The following is a 12,510-nucleotide window of genomic DNA, read 5'->3' on the forward strand; positions in this document are numbered from 1 at the left end:
TACTGGCATTACATACTGTGTATAAACTGAAAAAAAGATTTTCAGAGTACTAGTAAATAAGCTCACCTTATCACAGACACCAAAGTAGAGTCCAGCCCATTACTCCTCGTATGCCAGTAAGCTGCCTTAACGCGGGCAGTTTAAGAAACAAAAGCATCTATAGTGTCACACCATATATGAGTCCCAGTGTCACCTGAAACAAAATGAGCTGTTAGGATTTAGGAAAATGTTTTGAAAACACAAGATTTAAACCCTCCCCAAAGGCTTTATGTACTGCATTTGAATTGCAAATAAGCTACAATATTTTCTGTTTCCCTAGGAAAAGTAAGCAATAGCAGTCAGGAGTGATAAACAAATGAACATCCAAGTCCTTTTGTGCAAAAGGAAAAATAGGAGTGATCAGTATCGGAAACCTTAGTTAAATAACATGGGGTACTTTCCTCCTTCAAAATATGGTTCAATAATTTTAAATAAGCAGTAAGTACTAAAACAGCATAGGTAAATCTTGCTGGAGACTGTAAAACTTGTCGCTTCTGCTTCTGCTCTGGTAGTTACAAGTATTTGCTATTCAGTCTGTTATGGATATCTGGAAAATAGTTTGAGTGCAGAAAGTGCCTCAGGGATAAAAAGTTTGAAAAGAAAAATGTAGCTGTATATCATTGGCATTCATGAGAAAATTCACATTAGATGCCTTCAAATCAGGTGCTCAGGAGACAATATAGAGATCAGGAGCAATGGTGTGCCAAGAATGCAAGTCTAGCTGGGACAGACTCAGCTTATTTCCTGGCAGATGAAGAATACAAAAGTACATAAGGCCAAATTCAAAAGATAATATAGATGTGTGGAAGCTGGTGGGAGGGACAGCTGAGGCTGCAGAATAAAAAGGCTATGCGTCTACTCCCTGGATTATAGCCTCTTCACATTTTTATTCCTTTCTCCTATATTCATTTAACAGATCTCTTTCTGTAGGCAGTTACACCAATATACCAGCCCTGGAGTGAAGTTCCTCTGCCAGCACCACTGGGGAATTTGGCCCCAAATCTGTGTTGTTAAACGCTGTTTCTTTCACCAGGTCAAAAAGTTGCTATTTCTGCAAACATAGCTACATTTTGCCAAGGGTAAAAATGTCAATTTGCTCGAATTTAGCTAAGAGCAAAATCTCATCATTCCCACTGCCTGACAACTTTTACCTCAGAAAGATGTCCGTTTGCCACCTGAACCAACTCTTTCTTGCTTTTACAAAACTAAGAGACAATTGTGGCAGAAATGTGAAATGTTTTCATGAAAACTCAGATGACACCAAAAGTGCATTTTCTCCTTTGTCACAGACTTGATCTTGTAAATGTTTTCTTACTCAAAAAACAAGCAGTTGAAGAAAGTACGGGTCTTGAAACCTAAAACCTAGCCATGAAATAATGGACAAAATATTGATGCTGATGTTAATGCACTAAATATAAGTCATACCATTTCAATTAATAAAAGAATCTATAACATATCTCCTTCTAAATTCCATTGCCAAGGGAAAACAGCAATACAACTGCAAGCTTCAGACACAGGACAAAAAAACCTTTCACTCTACGTGCTAAGTGCAATGCCACTAAGTCAATGCATCTATTCATATCCCATGTTTAGACTGAAATTTTCAATGTTCCAGATATCCATAAAGAAATGTTTGATGAAAGCAATACTTTTGTGCACTTTCTTTCCACTAATATTACCCAGAGTATTTGCAATGAGAAGCGGATGCTGCACAGCCCATCCAGGCAGCAGGTTGGCGCTGTGCTGCATGCAGAGCCATAGCTATACAGTGTATTTTCCCCGACTCATTTCAGCCACCTTTTTTCTGGCACAGTATTTCCATCTATTCTTCTTATTTGTACCCTTGTATGTCTCACACGTCGCATTTGGATGTCTCAGGAACAGATATCTTTCCTTCCCCCAGAGATAAGAAGAAAAAGTGACAGCTAAAAAATGTCTGAGGATTGAGTCCTTTCCTATGGAATTGTTTTCTCTAATGGGGAAACGACAAAACCCAATGCTGCCTACTTCTGTAACAAACTTATTTGTATAAATTACATACTGTTGACAAATAGACATGCAATCAGCAGTTTTAGGGGAAAATGTAATGTTTCCCCCATGATCATATTTAACATACTTCGTTTGCCATCTATCTATCGAGACCGACACTGTTCAAACTGTGGCATAACAATTAGAATAAGTGATCGTGTTACATCCAGAAAACAAAGAGTATGATGGCACAATTTATCTTGTTACATTTCTTAATTTAATGCCAGTCTGGGATTTCTAGTCTGAACCAGATTTTTCTTATGCTATAAATATTTCAGTTTTTTCATTTATTCTTGATTTAGTTTGACAGTAAATAATCCCATGGAAGCTGCTGTTGGAAAGACATTGTAAAAATTATTAAGTGCCTGCTTGCCAGTTAGGTCCTTGTGTTTGTCAGAGTGAAATAAGTAAAACAGTTGGGTTACTTAAAGGAAATGTGTGTGTATGTGTATATATATGTTCACAATAATACCCCATAATTTGCAGTCTTAGAATCAGGAGAATTACAGTTCTGAGGATTGATCAATACCTTATATGAATGCAAAGAGTTTTGGGTATATATTCTGGATATCGGCAGCAGCAGGTACTTGCTTCTTGGTTTCAAAAGACTCATGTATAACCCAGCGAGAGGAGAATAGAAAGCAGGGATTTTTTTTGGAAGGATTTATCCTTGCAAGAAAGGGCAAATATCTTGGAAAAGGATGCATCTGGTCAGTGAATTGGCTTTTTTATTGGTGATTTTTTGTTGTTCAGAATATTCCTCCTGGGAAGCATGTGAGTAACATTGGAGGGTTTAAGTCCTTTTTCTCTTGAGCCATAATTGCCTTTGGCAACTCTTGCACCTTTAAAAGAGATTTCAGGTGATCTGCGCAAAATAACTCACACACCAAATGCGTTATGACCAGAAACAGGACATGTTTGAGAGATCTTCAGGAAAGGGTGTTGAGTGGGACCAGAGTAGGCAGCACTCTGGTGCTGGGAAATGCTCTCTGCCCATGTCAAGAAAAACAACCACAGAAAAATAGCCAGCACAGGAGGTGAACGCAAATAGAAATGCCAAGGAAACGCGTGGGAATGTGCAAAATTCATTGCAATGACTTCACCAAAAGAGGATAAACCGTAGACAAATACTGTTTGTTATCTACTGATACTAACAGAGAACATTAGCACCCAGCAAGCTGCCTTGTCAGTAAACGGGCAGTTTGAGCCTCCTCACCCAGTGGTGTTGCTGGATGCACAGGTCGTGCTCATTTGGGGAATCTTCCTGCAGACAACAGGTCCCTCCTGCTAACCTAGAGTTAGAAAAAAAGGTAAAACTGAGACACAGGGGAAGGCAGCGAGTCAAAGTCACAACATTAATATAGGAGGAATTAACATGAAATCTTAGTAAATAATTAAAAATCTAACTTACTTTTTGATCTAAAAGGATACATTCTGTTTAGGAAGGACAAGCAAAAATGTAAGGGCTTTTTTTTTGTCTTAAATATCAGAGATGTGTACACCAGCTTCAAGACAAATATTGACAAACAAGAGAAAGGGTGTGAAATAAATATGATGCAATTCAATAAGGAAAAGCACATGGTTTCACACTTAAGTGGAAATAATCAATGCATACCTTCAGTATAGGCAGGCAGTTTAAAGAAGGGGTTAGAGTGGAACCTGAACTGAATGCAAGTAAAAGAAAAAAATAGCCACCCTCATGTGGGAATGTGTAAATAGCATATGGCTGTTTGTCATTGTTCTGCCTCAGCTGGAGGACTGTGCCCAGCTCTGGGCAGTGTGCTTGTAAAAAAATGTCAGCTATGCTGAAATAATCCAGAAGAGACAAAAATGTGAAGAGATGATAAAACAATGACTTAGGATAAACAAAATAAGTATCGTCCAATATAAAATATAACAATATTCTTCAAACATGCAAAAGGTATAGAGAGAAATGTCCATGTCCATTGAGAGTATACAAATAAAGGAATTTTTTAGCCAACGTTAGGAATAATTTTTAAACCAACAATGTGTCAAAGTTTCCTGAGGAAGTTATGGAAAGACTTGTCTCACCGTACGTCTTTCATGCACGATAGGCAAATATTTGTTGAGGATATTTTAGGTGCAGTTACTGTTGCTTGGGGCAGGATTGATGTATAAAGGTACCATCCAGCTCCTTTTTCTGTTTCTACTTTGACAGAATTGTCCAAACTTTGATTTCCTTTTTTTAAACAGCTCAAGCCATTTATACTTTTAAATGATGCAGAAGTGCTTCAGTAGACCCCAGATGTGTGTGAAGTAGGACCTCACAAAAGATTAAAAGAAACTCTGCTTTTTCCATCCTTTTTTTTCAAAAACTTAGAAGCTTGTCAAGGTTTGAACATTCCCCGCCTGAAATGGCAACTAGCAATGGTGCACCAGGTTTACATGTGTCTCCCCTGAGACTACCTGCAATTTTTAGGTACAGTTTATAAAAACTTATGAACAGAATTAGATCCCTTATAGAAATGGGATGGCTTCCAAAACAGTTGAATTTCTTAATTTTCTAAAAAACATCTCTCTCACTCATATCAACAATAAATTTCAGGGCAACCCTGTATGATATTTTTTCACACTGCTATGAAAAATGAGACAAGTGAGAAGAGAATATGGATCCATAAATGTGAATCATAAGTGTAATTTCTCAGTGGAAAATCTTCAGTGCTTAAAAGGTTTAGAATGATTTTATGATTTTGTAAAACCATTTTATCAAGTGATTTCTGGTTTCAGCTGTTTTATGAACTGATTCCCAACAGTAAATTACTAGTTTGCTCTTTGGGAGTAAAGGCCAAACAGATACTTCTTTCCTGGTTTAATTCATCATATGTTGACTGAAATGTCAAAGGAAATTAAAGCAAATTGTTATGTAAATCCTTACAGGTGAATGTTTCATTTCTGAAGAATAAAGCGTAACACAAAAATATTGGTTTTGTTTTTTTTTTACATGGTGCATGTATGACATTGTATGGCTCTCTCCACCCCTATGAAATCTACCATTTTGCATCAGTAACTGCTTTCATTACAATGCATTCACCAAAGGATCCTTTCTGGGATCAAAGCCAGGCCCCTATAGGGCAAGAAACATCATAAAGTGTGACGAACATTTAGGATTCAAGAAGAATACATTTTTGCAAACACCTTTTCTCCTAACCCAGCAATGTTTGGCAAATGGACCACAGACAGATTTTGCTTTCTTACTTAGAGAAACACACCTGTGCAAGTGATCTCTGTGCCACGTGGAGTGGATGGATGGGTCTCAAACATTATGTATGGTTTTCATTGATCTTGTTTCCAGCTTTGTGTCATTTGGGAATTTTTTTTACGCTGGGATGATCCTGCCTAGACTATTTATTGCATCTTTAGTGTCTGAGTCTTCAATACAGTAGAACATGACTTTACACATTGAAAATTGGGGTATTTGGTTTGAATCTGTACTTTAATTACGCAATATCTCTTCCTGTTTTTACAGAATATCAAGGTAGTCACAGGAAGACACACTTTACTTTCCACTGATTGGATGGGAGGAATTTTTGACCTTGGAAAGTGGAGATGGTGTTGCTATGGAAACTAATAATTCTGCTGCCATTCATGAGCTGCAGCACAGGTAAAATGTTCCACTATTAGTGTTTGTGATTAATAAATCTATATCAGTATCATAATTCTTCTAGAAAGGAGAAGCAATTACCAAAACTAACTGTACTTATTCGCATGAACAAGTGACTAAGGAGCTTTTCATTAGGACATGCTTTAATTTTAAGCAACACAAGGTGCTGCCTTTGAACCAGGAAAACATGTTTCAACATCATAAGAAAAGCTGTACTCCAAGTAATAGCTTTAAAAATATTCTAAATTGCAACATTGAGAAGAAAGTACAATTGTTACTCGGCTAACAACATGCACATGAAAGACATTTCTTAGCCACAGCATAACTAACTCCCAAGCCAGCAAATGGAACTGGATTGAAAACCAGAATAGCTTAGTGAGGTGCATGGATGGTTCAGTTTCCACACTTAATATCATACCCGTCGAATGCCTCCACACTCGTAAAATGTCTTTAAATCGTATTTAATTTAAAGACAAATAAAAGCATTCATTTATGAGGTCCCAAATTGGGAAGACTCATAAAGACTATCAAACATGAATACCAAAAATGAAAGAAAATCTTGCTTAATGCCCAAAGCAAATACAAACGTTCCTTCTTTGCCTCCAGTTGGCATGGTGACAGAATCTTATACAACCCACCCTGTCACTGAACCACGTGCTGGGCATCCTGTCAGTCCTCAGGTTGTATTCAGAGGAGAAAGTGTGGTTGGAGGAAGCAGGACTGCTTTCCCCCATTCTCCTTCTTGAATATCCCTTGTGCTTAACTGAAATATCACTAGGTTGCTAACATATTGTAAGGTAAAATGTTCTTTTCTGCCTGGCTGGGCATTGTTCACAGTGAGGGTTTGGTATTCTGAGTTCATTCCTTTTTTGAACCTTTCTTCTAATTCAAACCATATAACTTGACAATCCTACTTCATAAAACCATATAAATGGGATTAACTCATGTGACTCATTACAGACTCATCTAAAAACAGACACAAAATGGTAACTGAACTCTTTGAGGTTATAATGAATTTGGGGATGAACTGACCCTTCACACTTGTCTGTGATAGAAACCATGACAACTGGCTTTTGTCTACAATTAATATATTGAACTCTAAATAGCTGGTATGTTACTCACGTTGTTATGAGGAAATTGTATTATAGTAACCTCAAATGATACTTAAATTAATTATGTAGTGCATGAGTCAGCAGCTGTTTGAAATGAAGAAACAGAAGCAGAGTGCAGACTTCAGTAGTATATTTAAATACGATTTAAATTAAACTAGATAATATTTTATCTGATAGATTTGAGGTAAAAGTGTAAATCTCAGGATCAGACTTTCTGTTAAATCAATACTAAGTGCCTGTTTCAGTAACAAACATCCAACATGTTAACGACTTCACATTAAAATATTTGTAGAGATTTCAAGCAAGCAGTCATTCGTTGAGGTCCAGATATGCTGAACTAAACACAACCTGTTCAGGAACACAATCTTCTCTTTAATTGCACTGCCACAGCATCTGTCAGCCCTCCTGGGTACTTCTCACAGACCATTTCCTTCTTTACTAGTCCAAGTAAAGGACTTGTGCCAATCTTTTAGAGTACAGGATTCCCCTATAATTTCTTGATTGCTTTTAGCTGTTGTGAAATAGATGGTGATCCTGGAATATAAATCACTGGAGGAGCAGTACAGCTTGGTGACGGACAAGAGATTTTTACACCCATGTTTGGTATTTCCAAATATAACCTTTTCCTTCACTTCTTTCCATAAAGCTTTCATTTCTCCAACTTTTTGTCATCTTCATCCTTCTTGCTAGAGGATCATCTTTTAATGAGACCAGTATTCTGGGCCAACTGAGTTAAAATGCTAGGAGCTCACTTTTACGTTAACACGTTCAGTTTTTTGAAGACTTAACAATAGATAAAAATTTAAACGTTCCATATTCCTAGGCACCAAGAGTAGATCACAATGGCACCTTTGTCCTGATCCTGCCATCAATTAAAGGACCAGCAACAGCTCCCACTGACTTCACTGAGATAAGTTAATTTATAACTGGGTATAAATTAACTCCATTGATTTCAGTGGAGCTATGCTGATTTTCACTACATGGCATTCAGAAATATGCTTGATGGTAATAGTCAAACATGCAGTTATGGGCAAAACTTCTTTGATTTATTATATGGATGTTTCGCGTCAGTTTAGGAGTAATAGAACTGAGTGAGAAAATTAGGAACTAGTCACAATGCTGTGCAGAACAGTCTTGTGGGTTGGGGCTTGAAAGGTAATTCAAGTTGTTAGATGACATTGGTCAGTCATTTCTTCCTTGCTTCTCACTCAGTTCTACCAGACATGTAGAATGAAAATGATATTGACCTATAAATGAATTTTAAATCTAAGGATTAAGTGTGCTGTACAGCAAAGCTAGATATTATTACCCCCCACAATCAAACTACCCTCTATGCTATCTCTATATGGAAAGATCGTGGAAAGAGTAATATCCCCTCCAACTCTTATTTTCTAGAAGAGCTTTTTTATGTGACTCAACAAGGGTCGTTGGGGTTTTCTTGCAAGTGCCTTAGGAGATAAAATAAAATAAAGCAATGTACGCATGCACAGTGACACCATGAGGGAACAGATTAGACTTTTTTTTCATAACCCATTGCTATTTAAATGAGATAATCTGATCTAAGCAGAGCACCAGAGGCAAGAAGGGTGATGAAGATAAACTCAGAGATCGTTACTTTAAATTCCATGTACTTATTACAAGGATGCATGACAACCATCTCCTTACACTATTGTTGAAATTTAAACATTGCTTGATATTACTATGTTAAGAAAGAGCACTCACTTTATGGATTAAAGATCTAGACAGAATTTTGAGAAGCTGGTATGAACAGTAAAGTGTGCAGAGTCCTCAAGAAATAAACGAATCCTTTCTTCACACCAAAACGGTCTCAAGTTTTCCTCCTGTGGCTGCTCCTAGTGCACACTCCTACCTCTGGAGCTATTGTGCAAGGCTGGTTGCCAGCAATATCATATTGAGAGAGGAAGCTGTCTTAAGCATCCATCAGATGCACATTAGATTGATATTTGGAAATGGGTGCCAGGCCTGGTTCTGCAGCAGGTTGGCCATGCAACAGGCACCTCATCTATCTGTCTCTCTGCTCCCTCCATTCTGTCCTCTGTCAATAAGGATTTATGGATTTTGTCCAATGCTGTAATGCGAATAACAATTTGATCATAAATATGTTGCAAAAGTCATTCTCCCACCCATTTCTATTACCTAGTTTAGGAATATGGGTTAATTCAGGTTGCAGATTTTAAGTGAGAAGAGAAACAGGCACGGCTTGATTTTTCCAATAGCTGACCTAAGTATATGATACTGGGGCAACAAACAAGCAAACAAGTCTGTTGGTAGCTCCCTACACAGCAGCTTATGTACAGTCCCACTTTGTCACCAGTTTCACTGCAAATATCTGAGCTTCCCTGCTTACTTCTTTCAATTCTCTGAGACTCTTTGCTGTTCAGGAAGAGGGAGAGAGTTATCTTCTCATTATTTCTGCAGTGTCTGTCTTCCTCCTGGACAGCTTATCCAAATTTTCTCTGTCCCTCCCTTTCCTAAAGGCTGTCATGACCCCTCTCTTATCTGATTCCTGGTGGCTTCTGCCCTTCAAATAAATACCTGCGGTCTTCCATATAGAGATGGCCTTTGCAACTGTCTTTTGCTCTGCTGATGGTCTTGACCCCATCAAGGAAGCAAATGGGTTTTCCAGGGTTAAAGATGAGGAAAAAGGAAAATGACAGTAAAAGCTATCAGGCACTTAAAATTAGCTATAGACAATATAAATATTAAAAGTTAAAACAGCCGGTCTGAACCTTCATTTTGGAAATGAGGCAGTAGCTGTATTTTTATACAGTCCTTTGGCTGATTGCCTTAAATTCAGTTGAAGATGCAACTGCAACCTCCCAGGCTGTATTTTGGCCCATCATTTTGAAACTGCTAAATTAGAGAGAGAAATTTCATGATGTAAAGTGTCCTGATACTCCTTTGGGTCATAGCATGATGAATATTGAATACATCACATCCCACACTCTGCCTGCAGTCTCTTGCAGATTTATTGTTAGCATAACAGCACCTTTAGGAATGGAACAGCAGACCATATATTTTAAGACAAGTGACATCTTTGCTATTTCTAACAGCGACCAGTGGAGATGAACTAGTCCAGCCTGGAAATGTTAAGGCATCTCTGAACCTAACCAGAGGCATTCGGAGACCCACTGATGAGTCAGAGAATGATAATAATTAGGTCTCCCTTGGACAACATGGAATTTTTCATGACTTTGGGAAACAGTGGCCCTAAAAACTGTATTTCTGGAAATTACTTCCAAGCATCTGTCAGGGGAGGATGACTGGTAATGCAACGACCTTCTCAGGAGAGTGAAGAGTGATATTTAAAGAAATGGTTTAGCTCATTTCCTGACACCAGTGAAGAACAAACATATTCTGGTACAACAAAGCCAGCAAAAGAGAGCATCTAAAGCTCCTTAAGATGCAATGCTGGGGGTGGGCAAAAGGGTGGTGGCAAGCCACAGAAAGGACGGCAGCCCTTCCCCTCGCATTTCAAAGACAACAAATTTTTTGGCTATTGGAAAGACACAGGAAGAGGGACGGTGACTGTATCTAGAGAGGATGGATTATGAAATTATTTAGTTACTTTGATTTGATGTTAACAGGATTACTTCATTTCTGTTCTTAGAAAGACTTTGTAAAGATTTTGTTAATTGCACCACAGCTTCATTCTCCTTCATACTTGGTCGGGATGCTCTAGGGGATACTGCTTTGACTGCCTCTGATGATGAAGGAAGACACTGTCTCAGGGAGATACTTTCCTAATGGAGTAAGCTGCTTCTCCAGCACCTGGAAGCCCCGGCACAGGCTAATGTGGGAAGTGAGACATGGGACAGAAGATCTCTCAGGTGTGACCTTCGGTCTCATCTTCCTCTGGTACCTCATTTGCTTTCCCCTTACATGCAATGGATGAATTGTCTGGGTCTGACAACAGCCAGCGACATCCCAGCTAAAAACTAGTACTCCGAGAACTGCCACACATATGCTCAGATACAAAACAAGGACCTCATACTTTTTGTATTAGCAGGAAAAATACTATTACCAAAAAAGACGTGAGAACATATGCAAGATGGAGGAAAAAGACATCATAGATAGGAAGGGAAAATAAGGAATTTGTCTAATCCATCACCCAGTTTTGCAGACATCACATTTGGAAAATATTATCCCAAATATTGCCTTAATCTGGAGAGTGGGTGAGTTGCAGAGAGTGAGCTGCTTGCCCCTGTTCATTTCTGGAAGGGCTTACACAGAACTGGTCCCTCAGTATTTAGTTTTAAGAATGAGAATGAGCAATTTCACTACTTCCATTTCCTGTGTCTTATCAGAACCACAAACTGTTTCTGACTCAAGGGCAAAAAACAGACAAAATAAGCCAGTATGTGAGAAATGTGAGTCTCTGTCCTCAGTGGAAGGCAATGTAAAGGATGAATCCTCTTGTGACAAAGAGGACCAGTGCTCAGGAAGCCTGTAAGCAATTTCTGGCTCTACCACTTGCTGGCCACTTGAACAGGAGGATGTTACAAAGCACCATGGAGTTTAAGATAACTATTATTTCCTCCACTACTCAGTTCAAAGAGGGATATATTCACACCAGTTTGTGGTTTAAGCTGCTATGATAATGAAGCACATGAAGAAAGAAATGACAATGCAATAATGATAATAACTTCAATAAAGAAGTGACAACCTACATTAGCAGCAATTAGCTGGTGATGGTGAGAAGGACTCAGCATTGGTATTTTTACGACTCCACAGATTGCAATGGCAGTCTTATCACTTGCTTTGAAAAGGCAAGTCTTAGGGCAAAGTTCAGCATTTCTGAAAGCCTCACATGTTATATTTAGTGAATTTAAGGGGTCTTGCAGCTTTTCACTAAACAGACATAAACCCACCTCCCAAGCAGTCTATTCTGAGTGGGCAATAGAGTGTATCAATCACTGCAGTGTTTCCCAAGTATACCATACCACATCAGACTGATCTGCTGGATACAGGGAATGATAATAATTTCATATTATATACCATGATGTAGACTCACATTATAGAAGAGTCTTCCTTATTATACTTCATTAATTAGAAAAATGTCTTTTTAGAATTCCCTTGAGTGCACAGACGTCTGTTGAAAAAGAGGTTAGAGCTCAGATGCTTCCAAATTTTAGGATGCATTGATTTACCTGTCAGAAAGATGTTATTTACAGTTCCTGAAGTTAACTGGAGCATGCTAGAATTCATGGAAGTCATTACTAGAGTTTTATGTTTTCTGTATGGCTCTAGTGTATAAGTCTCTTCTATAGTCTGAAAGGCCTAACCCATTTTTATAGTGGTTTAAATAATTACTACCTCCTAATCTCTTCAATTAGTTACTTTACATTAAAAAAAAGTTTGGTTTTTTTTTTCTATACTGTGAATTTTACATGGTTTCTTTCTGTTTCATATCAAGACATTTTATCTCTCTGTATGAAAGGCTTGTTAACTTTGTAAAATAACATCCTGGTACTTTAGAACATTGCACAGGACTTTTCCCTGACCCTAGTGTCATTCACTGATTTTGTTCACACCTAGAGACCTTCAGAAAGCCCACAGCCTATGTTTGATCTCTCACTTCTGTAACAAGCTACCCTTTAAGCTAACTCTTAAGACATTGTTTTGCAATGGTCACTATTAGAACAGAATACTTTGTTTATGAATGTTAAACTAAAACCACAGGGCTGG

General features: G+C 38.1%; 1 protein-coding gene across 1 annotated transcript in view; it reads left to right on the forward strand.

Moving 5' to 3' along the window:
• Positions 1-5,634: 5,634 nt before the first annotated feature.
• Positions 5,635-12,510, forward strand: part of CNTN6 (contactin 6) — a gene marked incomplete at both ends in the record, with an annotated part of 117,177 nt that continues 110,301 nt past the window's right edge. The window contains one exon of the mRNA XM_082321643.1: positions 5,635-5,689. Coding sequence (XP_082177769.1) covers positions 5,635-5,689 — 55 coding nt within the window. The remainder of the gene's footprint in view (positions 5,690-12,510) is intronic.

Source organism: Platalea leucorodia, assembly GCF_965183815.1.
Source record: "Platalea leucorodia genome assembly, chromosome: 9".
NCBI classification, from domain to species: Eukaryota; Metazoa; Chordata; class Aves; order Pelecaniformes; family Threskiornithidae; genus Platalea; species Platalea leucorodia.